Source organism: Pongo pygmaeus, chromosome X (genome assembly GCF_028885625.2).
Source record: "Pongo pygmaeus isolate AG05252 chromosome X, NHGRI_mPonPyg2-v2.0_pri, whole genome shotgun sequence".
In the NCBI taxonomy this organism is placed as follows: Eukaryota; Metazoa; Chordata; class Mammalia; order Primates; family Hominidae; genus Pongo; species Pongo pygmaeus.
Window position 1 is genome coordinate 38,703,399 of NC_072396.2, and position 19,841 is coordinate 38,723,239.

General features: G+C 37.1%; 1 protein-coding gene across 12 annotated transcripts in view; it reads left to right on the top strand.

Moving 5' to 3' along the window:
• The window catches only part of SYTL5 (synaptotagmin like 5), a 242,611-nt gene that overhangs the window by 220,251 nt on the left and 2,519 nt on the right, over positions 1-19,841 (top strand). For all 12 annotated transcript variants that reach the window (XM_063660109.1, XM_063660115.1, XM_063660108.1 and 9 more), the window contains 5 exons: positions 1,414-1,513; positions 3,136-3,297; positions 13,725-13,833; positions 15,448-15,583; positions 18,880-19,088. In XM_063660109.1, the coding sequence (XP_063516179.1) occupies positions 1,414-1,513; positions 3,136-3,297; positions 13,725-13,833; positions 15,448-15,583; positions 18,880-19,088 (716 nt within the window). The remainder of the gene's footprint in view (positions 1-1,413; positions 1,514-3,135; positions 3,298-13,724; positions 13,834-15,447; positions 15,584-18,879; positions 19,089-19,841) is intronic.

Below are 19,841 nucleotides of genomic sequence, written 5' to 3' on the forward strand. Positions count from 1 at the left end.
GGAGGGCAGGTATGGACCATAGCACACTGGAGAGAAGCTAGATATAAAGGTGTGTCAGGGGTCCTCAAGACCACTGCCAGGTTCAGTGATTCACTAGGAGGACTTAGGACTCTGCACACAGTTGTAATCAGCAAAGAGGCACATGGGGCGAAGTCCAGGGGAGATCAGGCTCAAGCTTTGCAAGGGTCCTTTCCCAGTGGAGTCACATAGGATGCATTTAATTCCTCTGGCGATGAGTTCTGACAACACTTGTGAAATGTTGTCTGCCAAGGAAGCTTGTTAGAAACTCAGCTGGTCACATACCAAATTTCCAGTCTCTGAGAAGAAAAAGAACCCATTCAGCATAAGCCATATTGTTTGTACAAACAATTTAGGAACAACGAGCCACTTTTATCAGTTCTGGGAATGATGGGAATCCTGAAATCCAAGTTGCCAGATGCCACCCAAGGACCAAATTTGTAAGCAGGCATTTAGAAGAATGGTAGTCTCAGGCCCACTATGTTAACTATTTTCTGCACAACAGGTGACCTAGGTCCAACAAATAACTCAGTGAACCTGGTTCCAAATACCCTAAGATAGACAAATGAGTGAATTTTGACTACAGATTGGTCCACCTGCCTCCTCAGCTACATTTCAGAGGGCTACAGGACCAATGTATTCATTTCGACTAGCATGGAAAGGGGTCTTCTAAAACTCAACAGACATTCTGTAGAACTTTAGTAGCATCTTATACATTTCAACTTTGTACACATGTTATACATTTCTGAGTCTGCTGTGATACCCTGCTTCAAGAGGCTCCTGAGATAGCTCAAGCTAAAATGTTGTGTAGAATTGCTATCACTACTTCAGGTTATTTTTTATTTTGCCTTTTTCACTGTTTTCTTTTACTCACCCATTACCATTGACCCCACTCTCCGACATCAGAAGGCAAGACTAGGAATAGAGAAGCATCTAATCCCAGAAAAGTTTGTGAGACCATTAATATTAACAGTGTATTACATGTATTGAGTAGTACAATATGGTAGCTCCTTGGATGTGTCAACTAATTTAATCCTCACAAGGCCATCAGTTAGACACTGTTATTTTCCCAGTCTTACAGATGAAGAAACTGAGGCACAGAGTGGTTAGTTAGTAAATTCTTGAGGTCACCAAATCTCTGAGGCATGGAGTGATTCAAAACCAGGTGGCTTGACTCCAGAACCCACACTCTTTTATCATTATACTTCACCACTTCTCTCTTATGGAAGGCCCAGGGTTCTATTTTAAGGTATCCTGTTATATAGCCAAAATTCTCTTTGGTATTTCCGCTCATGCTCACTGGCCCTTTGCCCCTTTTATTCACAGCGAAGTCTTTGAACATTTCTTGCAAATAGATGTTTCACAATAATTACATTTATATTTTCTTATCTATAGTTATGTCAAGTCATACCTTCTTCCTGACAAGTCCCGGAACAACAAGCGTAAGACCAAAATCAGAACAGGCACCAATCCAGAATTCAATGAAACACTAAAGGTAAATAAATACGGTCTCATAGTAACTCACGTGATACTGTTCACAACTTCAGTGGTTTAGAAGTAACTACAGAGGATATTTTATTTGTGTGTCAAGGCTTGTATATGTTTTAGAAAATTAGAATTTGAATACATTAACATAATACCCTTGACTTTTCTAACATCTTTTGAGAAAAAGAAAACACTCTTACTCTATTTATGTCTATGCTGCTACTGAATTTGAACCTTGAGTAGAGATGATCCAGCCAAACTGCATCTGTGCTGATGCATCTTGCCAAAAATTCGGTTTTACCTTTGGGCAAACAGTGCTTTTTCTGACTTCCGTAAAAGAAGCTTGTCACAGTTTTGACACTACTTAATGAGTCACTTTGCACATATTCATTGTTCTGCTAACGTAGCATAGGTCTATACTGTTTGTTGTTAGGATTTCAGAATTTGACTAAATGTAGGTATGTGGTTAATGAATAGTGGAAATGCAGAGCCAGATTTGAGAAATCTCAGCAAAAGTGGCCTGGATAAAATATGGCCCAATCCAGGTCAATGATCCAGAAAATAGAAAGCTCTTTCCAATGAGCTTTCACATAATTAACCCCTTCTCTTGCTATGGAACAATCTGGCCTGGTAAGAAACATCCAGGGAGGATGGAATGCAGAAGTTATTGCCAATTCTATGGAAATATATGGGCTTGTGCCCCAGAGTGATGGTGTCAGAGTCCACTTTAGGAGGAAATTGGTAAAGGCAGAAAGCCACAAGCCTGCATGTGTCAGTGGGAGCATGTATGGAAGCAGGAACTAATATTAAGACAGAACAAACTGAAAAATGAATAAATACAGGTAGAGGGTAAATTCAATGACCATAACAGGATAGGAAAGATGAGCCCAAACACAGTGAGAGGGTAAATTTAGGAAGCAGGGAGCCAAGGTTAATTATGACAGTAACAGCAAGAACAAGAATAGGCACTAATCCAAGATCAGGAATCAGTCAGTCTGAAGTGTGTCCCAGACGGTGGTTGCATAGAACAAGCAGAAGGTTGGAGGGTGTGTGAGCATGTGGCCCTGGATAATGCTGTTACCAAAAAAAAAAAAAAATGCTAGCCCAGCAATATCTTCCTTCTGTTTAATATACATGTACACCTTTTCACCTCTGCACTTAGGCTGGACTTTATAAAATTTGGTGTTTGCGAGTTTGTCATTGTCAATCCTTTTCTGGATTTGGGGATTCTCATTATGAATAAAATAAGAGAGAAGGTGGAGAATTTATATATTAAAACTTGAGCTTACAAAGTAGGTGTGAAAAAATAATAAAGGCAAATGAAAAACCAACAAAACTGGAAAGAGGATAAGCTTCATCACCTAACACTTTTTATACAGTATCTGGAGTTTATCTCTACCTCAAATAATTTGTGTATATATCTTTCAATGCAAAGTCTGGCACAAAATGAGTTTATGGCATAGAACTTCAATTGTAGCAGAAACAAAGAAAAACAAAGAGTTTTCTTTGTGTTTGTTTTGTTCATATTACTGATGCATATGATCTGAAAGATGTTGGAAGTAAATTTCGACCTCTCCTGGAATTGGATAGAGCCCTCCTTGTGGAGTGTAATGTTGTAAATCTCATTTGCAGTACACCATCAGCTATACCCAGCTGGAAACAAGAACTCTGCAGCTCTCAGTCTGGCACTATGATCGATTTGGACGTAATAGCTTCCTCGGGGAAGTAGAGATTCCTTTTGACTCATGGAACTTTGAAAATCCAACTGATGAGTGGTTTGTGCTTCAACCCAAGGTAGGAAATGCTCTCAGATTAGTCAGTTATGCAATGAGACAAGTTATGAGCGAAATTGATGTCACAGACCTAAAGAACTTGAAGACTTTCAAATTTCAAGTGATAATCTGCAAAAAATTAGTGCAGCAAATTTTGGAATAATATTATAAAAATGTTGTAAATCCACTGTTTTGGAAATTCTTTGTCAATATAGGTCATCTGTATAATGAAAGCTACATAATCTTTTTTTTTGCTAAAAATTTTTATTATTTGACAGTCTCATTGGATAACTGAAAGCAACGTATTATATGATCTTATTAGAGAGTCTTCATTTTCACATAGGCGAAACCAAATTCATACAGCATGAACAATCTCCAAACATTACCTTTATTTCTCATTCTCCACAATTCATACCATAAACAGGAGTGATCTTGCCTTTGCTTATATGACGGAATAACCAGTAGCTAAAGTATCTGATTTTCTTACTTTCCTACTTTTGGGATTCATGACCCAGGCCTTGAGTTACATTCAGAAAAAAAATCTTAGAGCTGATAATTAAATACCAATACTGTATAGCATGTTCTAATCTAGACCAACAGTACCTTGGATTCACTTTAAGTGACTAGAGTCTCTATGCATTTACAGTACTTTTTAAGCCAAAATGGAGGTGAGTAAAGGTCACATTTATGCAGCCAAAGATTATTGTTTATATACAGAAAGGCAAAAGCACATTATGATGAAGACAGTGGACTCAAACCAAACTTACTTGGTTCTATCCTGGCTTCATGACTGCCCATGTGACCTTGGGCAAATTATTTAACTTTTGTTACTTAGTGTCCTCAGTTGTAATATAATCATTGGATGTAGCTTATAGGTCTGTGGTGAAGCTTGAATAAACATTCTACGCATGGCTGTCAGCATTTTATTGGGAACATTGTAAGCTCTCAATAAGTGTTAGATATTATAGGTGTTACTTGGGAGTCCTTGTATTGCAACAGACAGAAACTCCAGCTAATACTGCTCAAAAAATAGAGGGAAATTATTGGCCAGCAGTGATTAGGCATGGCTTGATCCAGATGTTCAAATCTTATCAAAGTCTTGGAATTTCTTGGTCTCTCTTCTTATCTTCATTGGCTTCATTTTCAGGTTCCATGCAGTGTTGCCCTCCCTGACTAGCTCCAAGCATGCCTCTCTAATGACTACAGTGGCTGCAAGCCTTTCATCTTTGCACCACACTGTTCAGAAGAGGAGAGAGTTCCTCCTCCTCCAACAGCCAAATCAGTGCATTGGGCCTGGTTCTCCTAATTATAATTCTGTCATTTGCCTATTCTAAGCTAATGACTGTGGCCAGGGAGGTGAGATGCATTAGCTGGCTTAAGACAATCAGAATATACTCTGGTTCTGAAGAAGGGAACAATAGCATCCTTCCAGTCGATTTCCTGGAAATAGTTGAAGGACTTTGCTGGAATGATATCTAAGCTCCCCTAGACCTCTCCCAGGCATCCTTTGTGCTTAGAAATCAACATTTTCCACAGTAATCACTTCCACATTGTCAATGAGTGGTTCACAGTCTATCATAAGAGGGAAGCATCTCTAAGTCTTTCTGAGTCTACTGAAGGTAGAAAAGTTCTGATTGTAGAAAAGTTCTGATTGCATTCACTGTGGAATACCATGGGTCCTCTGCCAGATCCCCTTAGGTTCTTAACCATGTCTGTTAGGAGATTTGCCACAACAGCCTCCATCTGAGACTCTCTTTAGAAGACTTCCCTCGGGCTACTGTAGCTTTTTGCCTATGTAAGCAGAGAGCCAGAAGTCCTGGGAATTTTTGTACCCACTGCCACAAGACAACCCTTCATCAATAACTGATAGGTGGGGGAGTATGAAGGCCCACTTCCTTACTGAAGATGGGAAAAACTCCAAAGTGTTACATATACTACCACATCAGGTAGAAGCTATCTTCCATGGAATTTTGCCCAAGATTAGACTTGTCCCTATAGACTTGCTTCCCATACCTCTTTACTGCTCTCTCTGAGAGAACTTCCTTAATAAATCACTTCATAAGAAACTTCACCTTAGAGTCTATTTCTGAAGAACCCAACAGAAGTTAGTGTCTCTAATCTCTGCCATCTTCCTCTGCCCAGCTTCCTCTGTTCTATATAGAAGAAAAGCTGAAGACACAGACGTGCTTAGATATCATGTCTTCCAAAAATGGGGAGGACAGGCACAAAGGCATACTCTATATGCTGCCTTGTGCTTCATTAGTGGCTCATCCTCAGGCTGAGCTGGGCTCTGTGTGGTTGATTATCAGCCAGCTATGTGAAGTGGCACTTCAGTTTCAGTTTCCTGCCTCGGTCATTTCAATGCAATTGTCACTCCAGCAGCTGCAGATGTAGTATGTGCAGCCTTGGAGACTTGAAGTTTCTCGTAGATTATGCAGTCGAGAAGGTGAAACGTGAGTTACACGGACTGATTTCCCTAGTAATAGGGGATCAGAATTAATAATCCTTAATAATTTAGAAATACTGACATACTTCTGCACTAGGAGTGCCAGAAAGGCATGGTGCCTTATTGCTTATTGACTCTGTTAGTGAAGGTTCCTCAATATTTATCTTTGTATGGGTTAGGTCCTACAGTGCTAAGCCAGTGAGGAGGCTGGTGCAGAGAAAGAACTCAAGATGCCAAGCATACTGTAGTTTCACAGTATAACTTCCATTTTACTTCATGGCATGGGATTATTTATTAGCTGTAAATCATTATCCTTCTGAAAGGCATGTCAGGTAGTTAGACAAGGTTTTATCAGTATGAATTGCCTTTCATGCCTTCCCAGAGTGTACTATTATAAAAACAAGGACATCTGAAAATCAACAGCAAGCTTACGTGGTTTTCCAAGGAAACGTTCTCTTATTCTGCCTTCAGGTAGAGAGTAAATGTATGTTCCTTTGGAATTATACCTAGATTAAAGGCTCTCTCTTTTTCTGGCAGACTTGTGTCTGCAATGCCTTACTCTATGTTACGCCTGTAAATGCATTGGGAGTCTCTTTCTCACTCCGGTGGAAAGTGGACCTCTTTTTTTCAGAAAGCAGAAGGTGGTGGGTGTCATCTGCTTATTTCACATCCCTGCTCAGATAGTCTCAGTGGTTCCCTACTACTTTTGGACATGGTTTGAATAAATACTAACCCTCACCCTGGCACTCAGTGTTCTGTTGAATGGCCCAGCCTACTGTAGCAGCCAAAGATGTTAGTTCTCTACCCATCCCCATTTTCTTGCAAGCAGGACTCCCCATTGCTTTCACTCCCACCAGCCAACCCCTGCCAATCATTGTAGGAGGGGAGCCTTTGGGCTGCTAGAGAAGGCTTGGTTTGCAGGCTAGAAAAGCCAACATAGCCTGGGTATTTAAGGCTCCTGGGGGTGAGCAGAGCCTTGATCAATGACTGGTGGATTAAAGAACATCAATACTCCCATGTTCTTGCCTCTGATTGGAACAGCTCTGAAGTGTGATCTGTCACATCTCCAGATGTTAAGTCCTATGGGACTTAACAAAAGTTACTCTCCATGGAACTTTGCCTGAAATCACATCCTTAAGCCTCCTTCACTTTCGGTCCCCCTTCCCCAGTACCCTTCCTAATAAAATACTATAACTTAAATAAGTGCTTTAGCATCTTCTGGGAAACCCTGAGTTGACGCCTTATTTCCATCCTCATTGCTACTACCTCCCTGTACACACTCCCAGATCACATTTGACTTTCTGTCAGTCCCTAAACATATTCTACACAACCCCCATCATATTTTGCTCATACTGCTTTCTCAACCTGGACTAACCTTCCCAATCCGTCTTCATCTGTCATCATGTCTCCCATCCTTTAAGGACCAGGTAAGAGCCACCTCTTTATCCCAATCTGGATTAATCTCTCTCTTCCCATAGTAGTTTCTTTTTACTTGTGTTGGAATAACTGTCACCATTTATCTTACATTGAACTTTCTGTATAGTAGAAACCCTCTTCCCCCAGAAATTACAACCAGTAGTAGGTCAGTTAATAGACAAAGTCGCAGAAATCACCCACATACAAACACACACAATGCATTTCTTTTATTTTTAATTATTTTGAATTGACACATAAAAATTGTATATATTTATCATGTAAAATATGGTTTCTAAATATGTATATATTATGGAATGGCTACATCAATCTAGTTATATATTACTTCACATAACATACTTTTTTGTGGTCAGAACACATAAAATTTACTCTCTTAGCAATTTTCAAGAATACAAAACATTGTTATTATTAATAACTATGGTCACCATGTTGTAAAATAGATTCCTCATATTTATTCCTCCTATCTAGCTGACATTTTATTTTGTTAGGCCAACATCTCCCCCAGTTCTCCCCACCCCCAGCCCCTGATAACCACCACTCTACTCTCTACTTCTATTAATTCAACTATTTTAGATTCCACTATTTTAGATTTATATCTATTTTAGATATAAGTGAGGTCATGCAGTGTTCATCTTTCTGTGCCTGGCTTATTTTAATTAACATAATGTCCTCCAGATTTATCCATGTTGTTGCAAATGCAAATGACAAGATTTTATTTTTTCAGGCTGAATAGTATTTCATTGTGTATATGTAACATATTTTCTTTATCACTTCATCCATTGATGGACAATTAGGTTGTTTCTGTATGTTGGCTATTGTGAATCATGCTGCAATGGGCATGGGAGTGTAGAGATCTCTTTAAGATACTTATTTCAATTCCTTTGGCTATATACCTTGTCGTGGGATTGCTAGGTCATAAATATGGTAGTTCTATAACACTTACTTTATTTAGTCTTTTTGATATTAGCCATTCTAACAGGTATGAGGTAATAGCTCATTGCGATTTTAATTTGCATTTCCCTGGTGATTAGCGATGTTGAGCATTTTGTCATACACTTTTGGCCATTTGTATGTCTTCTTTTGAGAGATGTCTATTAAGATCCTTTCCCCATTATTTAATTGGATTATTTGTTTTCTTACTATTGAATTGCTTGAGTTCCTTATATATCTTCGATATTAAATTATTTAACTTAAACTATATCAGATGTATGATTTGCAACTATTTTCTCTCATTCTGCAGATTGTCTCTTCGTTCTGTCGATTGTTTTCTTTGCTCTGCAGAAGTTCAGTTTGAGGCAGTCCTATTTGCCTATTTTTGCTTTTGTTTCCTTTGCTTTTAGGGTCATATTCAAAAAAAAATTTCCCAGACCTATGTTATGGAGCTTTTCCCCCATGTTTTTCCTAGTAGTTTTACAGTTTCAGGTCTCATGCTTAAGTCTTTAATCCACTTTGAGTTGATTTTTGTATATGGTGTGAGATAAGGGTCCAATTTCATTCTTCTGCATGTGGATATTCAGTTGTCCCAACACTGTTTATTAAAGAGACTGTCCTTTCCCCATTGGGTATTTTTGGCACTTTTTTTGAAAATCAATTGACCATAAATTTATTTCTGGACTCTCTATTCTGTTCCATTGGTGTTATGTATCTGTTCTTATGCCAGTACCATGCTGTTTTGATTACTATAGCTTCCCAATGCATTTCTTAAACATTTATTTTTAACTTAAACCAAATAAGCGTACATTCATTTGCAAGTCTTCTGATATAGAGGCAATTAATTTTGTTTGAATTTCGTTCAGTAAGTAAAATTCTGCCATATATTCCTTGCATAAATTCTCCTCCTAATGCATCATCATCAGCAGATTCTAATTTGAGTTTTTCTCAAATGAAACAAGAAATAAGAATACTTTCAAAGTAAACAAAATGTAAATTCTTCTAAAAAATTTATGATTTTTTTCTAACCTTTTATAGATTCAAGCCCACATATAATCCAATAGCAACTTTGTTTTCAAATCTTTAGTTCTTCTAAAGTATTCAACTGAATTGTTATAGTAGCAGCTGTCTTTCTGCACTCATCAATTTATGTGACATTAAACTATATAATTACAATCACAAATATGCCTGGCCTAAAGAGCTTAGGGGACTAACTAACGCAGCTGACTCTCAGTGTGCATACAATTCAACTGATGGGAGCAGATGCATGTTCTTTGCAGAAAGGATTCTGCTATTCACTAGGGATGAAGAACACTAATTAAACTGATGAGTCAGTTAACTAAGTGTGAATTAATAGATCCTGCTACTGCAAATATGTCTACTAGATAGACTGAAAACTCATCGAAAGCAGGGTCTGTCTTTTGTGTCCCCACAGCACTTAGCAAAATGCCTTATAAAAATGTAAGCATTCCATATGTGTTGGTAGAGTTGAATCGAATATGATTGGATTCTGCTAACTTTTTCTGAGTAATAGTGGGTTGGATAATGACAATGGTGGTATGCCAGGAGAGGGTGTTGCCTAGGAATTTCCTGGCAAAATATAAGTATCAAAAATACCCTAAGACATTAGACATGTGCAGGCTGCAATATGACTCCCCTGCTTTAATTTTTTATATGTGATTATAATGCTACAAGCTTCATCATTATTGTGTTTTCCTTTCATAAGACTTGAAATCTATATTTATACGGGGCCTACAGTATATTTTAAGCTAAAAACCAATGGAACATTGGTAAATCCCAATAATGAATGTTTTTGATCTCTGGTAGCACACTATATATTAGTATGTGATTCCTACACATATCACTTTTTCCTACTGGAGTATTTTCATACCCGAAGATCTCACTCAAAAAGCAAACACAGCCTGCTATGGTTAACTATTGCTGTATGCCATACTACCTTAAACCTTCGGGGCTTACAGCAAGAATTTATTCTCTGTCATGATTCTGTGGGTTGACTAGACTCATATAGGTAGTTATCACTCAGGGTTTCTCGCGCCACTGCAGCCAGATGGTTGACTGAGGCTGATGTCATCTGAAAGCTTAACTGCATTGATTGTTCAAGTTGGCTCACTTCCATGTCTTACACATGTTGTTGACTGCTGGCTGGAAACTCACCTAGGCCTGCCAGCTGGAGCACCTACATGCGGCTTCTCTCTGTGGCTTGGGCCTCTCTTAGCATGGGTTCCCAGAGGAAGCATTCAGAAATATCCATTCCAAGAAAGAAAGTAGAAGCTGTCAATCTTAAGACCTGGACCCCAAAACTGGCACATTGTCACTTCTGCCATATTCTATAATACTAGTCAAAGCAATCACAGAGCCCACACAGACCCAAAGAGAGGTCACAAATACCCCATCTCTCATTGATGACAGTACCAAAAAGTGGTAACCATCTTTAATCTGTCATAGCATCCATTATAATTTTCTACTTATGATAGTCACCTAAACTAAAATTTACTGAGATTGTCAAAACAAAAAGAAGAGTCCAGTTAAAAGGAACCTGATCTAAAATAATCAGATTAAATATTAGATGGATAGTCTATTTTACCATATAATCTCATTTTTGCCCCAGGTAAGAAGGTTGAATAAAATATTTCAAGTATTTTTCCCACCCTTACTAGTAAGTTTTACTACCACCAGCAGGAAAGAAAAGGGAAAGCCAGGCAAGGATTCCTTTTCTTTGTAATAGTCTCAGTATTTTTAATTTTTTTTTACTATTTACTTGCTTATTTATGCCAAGTCTTGAACAGTCTCTGGCTTGGCTATGAATGGGCTAGGTTTCTGAACTCTCATTCTGCCCTCTCTGAGAGAGGAGTTCTCTGCTCTTGACTCCGAAGTCAGATCCCTAAAGGAAAAGCCTGACAAAGTATATTACCTTTCCTGCTCTACCTGTGAAAGAACTCAAAGTTCAGTTGACTCAATGGCAAGTGGAGACCTATAGAACAGAGGTTCTGGGTGCATGTGCACATTGATTTTCTTTAATTTGAACTTTATATTTTGAGATGATTGTAAATCTACATGCAGTTATAAGAAATAATATGAAGAGATCCCATGTACCCATTACTTGATTTTCCCCAATAGTAACCTGTAGCAAAGATGTACTATAATATCAAACCAGGTTTTGCTTATTTTTTTAGAGGCAGGGCCTCACTCTGTCATCCAGGCTGGAGTACAGTGACACAATCATAGCTCATTATAATCTCAAATTTCTGGGCTCAAGCTATCCTCCCACCTCAGCCTCCCAAGTAGCTGGGACTACAGGTGCATGCCACCATGCCCAGCTAATATATATACATATATAAAATATATATAATATAATATATAATATATACACATTTATAAAATATATATAATATAATATATTATATATACATTTATAAAATATATATATTATATATAATATATTATATTAATTATATATATTATATTATATTATATATAATTTATATTATATTATATAATATATTATAATATATAATATATAATATATTATAATATATAATATATAATATATTATGTAATATATATTATATTTTATATCTATTATATAATATATGACATATTATATAATATATATTATATTTTATATAATATATAACATATTATATAATATATATTATATATTATATAATATATAACATATTACATAATATATATTATATATTATATAATATATAACATATTACATAATATATATTCTATATTATATATATATAACATATTACATTATATATATTATATTTTATATAATATATAACATATTACATAATATATATTGTATTTTATATAATATATAACATATTATATAATATATATTATATTTTATATAATATATAACATATTATATTATATATCATATTTTATATAATATATAACATAATATATAATATATATTATATTTTATATAATATATATTATATTTTATATAATATATAACATATATAATATATATTATATTTCATATATATAATATATTATATTTTATATAATATATAACATATATAATATATATTATATTTCATATATATAATATATATTATATTTTATATATATAATATATATTATATTTTATATATATAATATATAATATATATTATATTTTATATATATAATATATATTATATATTATATATATATAATATATAATATATATTATATATTATATAATATATAATATATATATAATATATATATATATACCAATATACATATATATGTTGAGAGATGGGGTCTCACTGTGTTGCCCAGGCTGGTCTCAAACTCCTGGGCTCAAGCGATCCTCCCACCTAGGCCTCCCAAAACGCTGGGATTACAGGCATGAGCCACTACACCCAGCCACAACCAAGATATTACCATTGATATGATCTACCAATTTTATTCAGAATTCCCAGTTTGGTACTCATTTGTGTGTGTGTGTGCGCACATGTGTGTTTATATTTCATTCTATGCAATTTTATCGCCTTTATAGGTTTGTGTATCTACTACCACAGTCAAGGCACAGAACAGTTCTAATACCACGTGTCCCTCAGGTTGACCTTTTATAACCACATCTAACTCTCTCCCACTACTCACATCCCTAACTTCTAGCAACCACTAATCTGTTCTCCATCTCTATAATTTTGTCATTTCAAGAATGTTACATAAATGAAATCGTAAAGTATATGTCATTTTAAGACTGGCTTTTTTCACTCAGTATAATTCTCTAGAGATTCAACTTGTTGCATTTATCAATAGTCTATTCCATTTTTATTAATGGATAGTATTCCATGGTATGAATGTACCACAGTTTGTTTAACCATTCACCTGTTGAAGGAAATCCATGTGGTTTCCAGTTTTTTACTATTACAAATAAAGCTGATACAAATATTCCTATACAAGTTTTGTGTGGATATAATTTTTTCATTTCTCTGGGATAAATGACCAAGAGTGCAATTTCTGGTTGGATGGTAGTTGCATGTTTAGTCTTACAAACAGTCTTACAAACTGTTTTCCAGAGTGACTCCACTGTTTTACATTCCCACCAACAATGTTTGAGTGAACCACTTTCTCTATGTTGAATTTTGATTATATGAATTACCAATACTGCTTTTAACAGTTGATGGCTGGCAGCCCCATGTGAATCAAGCATTATTGCCTACTTTTCCTTTCTTGATCACTTGGGAAAGACTTAAAAGACATCAAAGATGACAGGGAGAAGTAATTTCTGGAGGTACTTTCAGTGGCATTTTTATTCCTGCTTCTTCATATCCCAAACTATATATGTAAACTCAGTGATAGGTCCAGTCATCAATGCATCACAGGTGCTCAATATCTATTGACTGGCCAAATATAAGTTATATGTCTTCTTTCAAATTCCTTTTACTTAAATGTTAAAAGTTATATGCAAATGCCTTCATAGAATTTTCCAGCCTTTCTTTTCTCTTACCTAAGTCATCTCTTAAACCAATGAGAGTGAACAGAGTTGAAATGGGAATGGATTGTCACATTTATGCCACTAAGTAAATACTGCACATTCAAATGTGGGCTACAATACTAAGCCAATCATTCATACTCTTTCAATTTACTTGTTTCTTCCTGGCCAGGTGGAATTTGCTCCTGATATTGGCCTTCAATACAAAGGAGAGCTGACAGTTGTTTTACGTTACATTCCCCCAGAAGAGAACCTGATGCTTCCACCAGAACAACTCCAAGGTAGAGTAAAAATCAATGACTTTGATCAATGACATTCTGTTTCTAGAAGTGTGGTAGTGGGACTCAGGGATTGGTTGCATTATATTTCTTTCATATTACACAAACAAAACATAAAGGGTTTGGTGTCACTGTCTTTTGGGGAGAGTTAAGATGTGTATGCCGTATATATGGAAGAATGCAGGATTCTTACAAGGAAAGGACAAAATTCATACTTAGAAACCAGCCTTGGTGGTCAGTTTTGTTTTATGTCCCAAAGATATAGGATCTTCCCCCAGGGTTGGGGGAAGGCAGGCTGCTGGAGGCAAGTATAGGAAACTGCTCCATGGATTTATGACATTCACAGCTATTCAGGGAGTCTTGAGGAAGAAGTTGATCTAGAACACAGGATTTAAAGGAAAAAATCAGATGGAGTCAATTTATAACTCTCTCTTCCCCTTTGTGTTAAGCTGTTTTTGCATTGCTATAAGAAATACCAAGACTAGGTAATGTATAAAGAAAAGAGGTTTAATTCGCTCATGGTTCTGCAGGCTATGTAGGAAGCATAAAACAGGCATCTGTGTCTGAGGAGGCCTCAGGAAGCTTACAATTATGGCAGAAGGTGAAGGTGGAGCAGGTGTCTTACATGACAGGAGCAGGAACAAGAGAAAGAGAGAAGGTGTCACATACTTTTAAACAACCAGCTCTCACAGGAATTCACTCACTATCATGAGGACAGCACCAAGGGGACAGATGGTGCAAAACCACTCATGAGAAATCCACCCCGTGATCCAATCACCTCACACCAGGCCCCACCTCCAATAGTGGGGATTACATTTCAACAAGAGATTTGGGTGAGGATAACATCCAAACTATCTTGCCCTTCTTTTACCATCAATTCTTGCAGGCAGCCTCCTCTGTCCTCCCATTCACTATTACTCTTTTCAGTGTGACCCTGTGCAAGTAACTCACTATCACCTGACTTCAATTTCCTCACTTCAAAGGGCTGTTGTGAAGAATAAACAGGTTCATATATGTAAGGTGCTTAAAACAATACTAAATAAAGGTGCTGGTTGTGGTACTGGTTTATATCATTCATGTTGAACCTATTTCATAAGAATAGAAAAGTGAGGTGGAAAAGAGATTTCTCTCACCCTAAAATGTAACTGTGCTTGGGCTGTAGCCTCTAGAGCTGGCTCTGACTAAAACTGACTATTTGTAAGACTGAAATATCAAAGGGAGTTATGGAATTTTCTCTTTTGGAGTTTTGGTGCGTGTATATTGTTTTCATCATAGTTATTGCTCACTAAGAGCAGGAATAGTGCTCCGGGAAACTCTTAGGCATTCCATGCCTTTATACCCTGTGAAAAGATATGCTTTGTAAGGGAGTGTTTAAAGTTTTAAATTTATTTCTTCATTTGTTTCAACAAATACAAATGAAAGACCTATCTGGAAGGAATCCAATGGGGGCAAAAATGTTTAAATGAATAAAAATATACAATAATGTAAAGACCCAATTTAGTCAGCAAATGAAATATATGTTTGTAGATGATCTTTGTAAATTTTGAAATGGAACCCATGATTTATCTATTTTTTTTCTCTCTCTCCACCATTCCCTCATTTTGGTGGCTGACACAGGAAATAAGACTTTTAAAAAGGGAAAGAAGAAGGAGTCACCTGTAATCTCTGGAGGAATACTAGAAGTGTTCATCAAAGAGGCAAAGAATTTGACAGCAGTGAAGTCAGGAGGCACTTCTGATAGCTTTGTGAAGGGGTAACTTTGTTTTAGCTCTTTTTGGATGATACTTAATAGGAGATGAAAGGATCTGTGATGCACAAGCCACTGGCAGCTGTGAGCCTTCCATGTTCTGTTTACTAGAAGTGTATGGGTGAGAACTACCCTTAAATGCTGGCTCTTATATCTAAAATAACACAAGTGTTGAGGGAACTGCTGATTCTAGCTGTCACTCTGTTTCCAACATATTTCAGGAATTCCCATCACTCTTACTCTCAAGACAGTCAACTTTTTTCTGTAAGATTCATTTATCGAAAGTGGAAAAAAGTATGATTTTCTATGTGAATGTATTTATATTGTTCTTTATTATCATTTTGTCCTGGCAATATGCAACAATCACCAAAATATCAGATCCTTGATATTTTTCACTCTTGGGGGAAATTGTAAAAAGTAGAGATGTCAGAGCATCCTTGCTGGACTTATTCACTGTCGAGTGCTTTGGAGAGGCTCCAAGACCACCTGCTAAGCATTTGTGCCCAAGTTGTGGAGCAAAGGGCAGCTTCTTGAGGGAATGCAGCCCTTAAAATAGATACTTTTGCCTAACTCTAGGCAACTCAGACATCAAATCCCTTTTGATTCCTGACTATTGGATATTTTTCTCTTGGAAATTGAGAAACTAAGACTGCAAGGTTATTTTTCATTCATTCAAACAAACACAAATTGCACATGTGCCAAGCAACCAGGTGCTACGCTTTCAAAAATAAATAACATATTATCCCTGCCCTCATGGAACTCCGTAAAGCACATAAGGTAAAACAAATTCCCATGATGCCAGACCATGAGGTTCATTCTTTGAGTCAGATGGCAGTATTGTTCCTCTTCTCATGCTGTATTAGAAAAGTGTGTTTTTTCCTACAAGGAAATGGGTTGAGCTCACTCTCACATGTTCTTTGTTGTTGTTGTTGTTTTTGTTGTTTGTTTTTGTTTTTGTTTTGAGACAGAGTTTCAATCTGTCGCCCAGGCTGGAGTGCAGTGGTGCCATCTCAGCTCACTGCAACCTCCGCTTCCCAGGTTCAAGTGATTCTCATGTCTCAGCCTCCTGAGTAGCTGGGATTACAGGTATGTGCCACCATGCCCAGCTATTTTTTTTTTTATTTTTGGTAGATGCAGGGTTTCACCACGTTGACCAGGCTGGTCTTGAACTCCTGACCTCAAGTGATCCGCCTGCCTCGGCCTCCCAAAGTGCTGGGATTACAGGCATGAGCCACTGTGCCTAGCCACATGTTCTAACTTTGGTAAAGCCAGTAGTGGGGAGAAGCAGTTCTGGGGCCTCCCCATTGGTGAGTGTGTATGCCTGAATCCTGGCACATCTTCCCTTCACTCTTTCTTGCAGTAGATTTAAGCATAGAAGAAATGCTTTCTTTAGATACTGCAGTTACAATTAGTGTCATTAGCCCTACCATCCAGTTTAAGCCTCTGCTGCTCACTGTCTGGTGGAATGAGGAGATGGCTCCCAACCCGTGGCCACATTGTGACCTTGCAATGGTACTTGACATCTTCTGGAGCAGTATTCACTTTATCTTGTGGAAAATTTATAAAGCAGAAATAATAAAAGACAGTATTTTTGTTCTAGAAAGAAAAACAAAAGCCAATAACTTTCCAGTAAGTTCTGTGTATAATAATGCTTAAATATTAGGCTGATTCTAAAAAGACATGAGATTTTTTTAAAAGACAGTGAGGGAGCAAGAATAGACCCTCTGTAAAGTTTAATAATATAAAATATATCCATTAACATTAGGTCGGTCTGTGAGCCAAAAGAACAGTGGCTTAAACAAGACAAGTTTTTTTCTCTCTTACATGTAAATAAAGACTGAAGGTAAGGTCCCAAGGGCAGGTATGGAAGCATCATGATTATCAGGGACCCAGGATTTTTCCATCTCGTTATGGTATCCACCTAATGGGTTAGGATAGCTGCTCCTGTTTCAGCTATCCCATACAAATTCCAGCTGACAGGACACTTTCCAGATGTAAGAAGTAGTTTTATAAGCACTACTTCTTATATCCCATTGGCCAGAACTCAGTCACATGGCTATTCTAGCTGCAAGGGAGGTTGGGAAATGTAGTCTTTATTCTGGGCGACACTGTGCTCAAATAAAAACACAAGGGTGTTTTAGAGGAATATAAGGAGAGAATGGATATTAGGAGATAATAAGCAGTCTCTGCTTGGTATATGAAATGAAATCTTAAGTGACTTAATGTATCTTCTTTATTGTAAAGTCATTTGCTTGTAGCACTTTTCATTTTTGTTCCATGTACTAATTCCATATGTACATATTTCTTCTTTTCTAAAGTATGCTCCCTGAAGGGGGAAAACAGCCATTTTTATCACATACCTAGAGCCTCATACAGTGTTTTGACCATAGTCGAGAAAACCTAGGATACAGGCGTTTTATTTGAAAAGAGATTTCAGGAAACACCAGTGAGGAAGTGGAGAAAATGAGACAAGGAAGAAAGAGAAGTTGATTAAAACGTATGTTAATGGGCAGGTTACCACTGTGGGCAACTGGAGCTTGATTCCACTCAGGAAGCAGTGAGGAACTCTGTGGAATATACCTTAGGATTGTCACTTTGAGGGACAGGGAAGCTGGGGAAATTATCCACCAATTTCTCAAACTCATCAGTTAAAGGTTGCCCCAGGGGTATTACATTCCAGGTAATCCCAGAGTTTCCTACACATAAGCTGAGCCAGCTAACACAACATGAGATAAATTCCTTTAGTATTATATAAAATGTAAATAGAGCCGCAGTTGGAAACTCAGCTGTTAACTTTTTTTTGCTACTTTCTTATTATGCTTGTCTTCTGTTTTTGGCTCTACCTCTTATAACTACCCTTGTAGACCCACTCATCTTCCTAATACAATAAAGAATATGTTCTCAAAAAAATTCCTTAATTAGAGGAATTTATTCCTTGTATCAAGAGACACAAGCACTTGAGGTGGGAAGCTGAAAGTATATCAGGAACTTCCCAACCTGGCTGCAAGTCAGCTCCAAGGAGGCCAAAAAGATGTGAAGCAAGGCATTCAATAGTGTCTATTACAGGAGGTATTTTCTTTTCAAGATGGAAGGAAGGACCAAAATAGGATTAGAAAGGAGAGTGAGGGCATTTTACTAATGTCCCACTTGAAAGAAATAATAAGTCATTCCACTATATAAATCCAGATTTAAGCATATAGAAGCCTGGGAAGGAAAATCAAATAGACACATCACACTTGTGTACACGCTGACATTTTCTGTCTGCTGTCTTACTGATGGTTTGATTGTCTTTTCTCCTGCAGCTACCTGCTCCCTGATGATAGCAAAGCCACCAAGCACAAAACTCTCGTAATAAAAAAGAGTGTTAACCCTCAGTGGAATCATACATTCGTGTTCAGTGGCATCCATCCCCAGGATATAAAGAATGTTTGCCTAGAACTTACTATCTGGGACAAGGAGGCCTTTTCCAGCAACATCTTTCTGGGAGGAGTTCGTTTGAATTCTGGAAGTGGTGAGAGATTTGGGGACCCACAGGGATGGTCTGTGACTGGGCCAGGTGGGGGCGCTATTCTTGCAGATGTGATGTGCAGTGGATGTATATATATAGTTTCAGCCAAATCCTGAAATTACCACAAATACTTCACTCCTTTAGCTAAGGATCTATTCATTGTTAAAATACAAATATAACTACAGTAACTTTGTATCCTTAGGCTAGAAGATTGGAAGATATAATGTTTATATTCAATCCTTTCATAGACTAGCATTTACACCTTAGTCTAAGTGAATTTTAAGTACTTTCTTGGGCCTTGCTTCAGATTTTGCTCAGGAGATGATTACCAAGACAGCACAGGCTTCTGATGGGAGGAGAGCGACTTTCAAGACCAACATTACCTCATCATCTTCTCAGTTCTGTCCAGCACTTGCAGCTATTATTCATACTGGTTGAATTGAAAGGAAATCATTTTTTCATAAAAATAACACCAATGTTGTTAAAAACAGATCAAGGAAACCCACCACTGGTGCCACAAGACGCAACTGTAACAGGGTAAATTGGAAGAAGGATTACAGTAGTAGAGCACGTGCAGTCCCCCTAACTCTCATTATCCCATAGCCTAAGCCAGACATAGATGAGACCATCAGCATACACCATGGTAAACATTTCTGTTGAGGAAGGTCCTATCACTATGATAATTACTTATTTATAGATTAAGGGGAGCCAAGAATATCTATACCACTAAAAGGAAAACTCCCCAGGTCAGAAAAG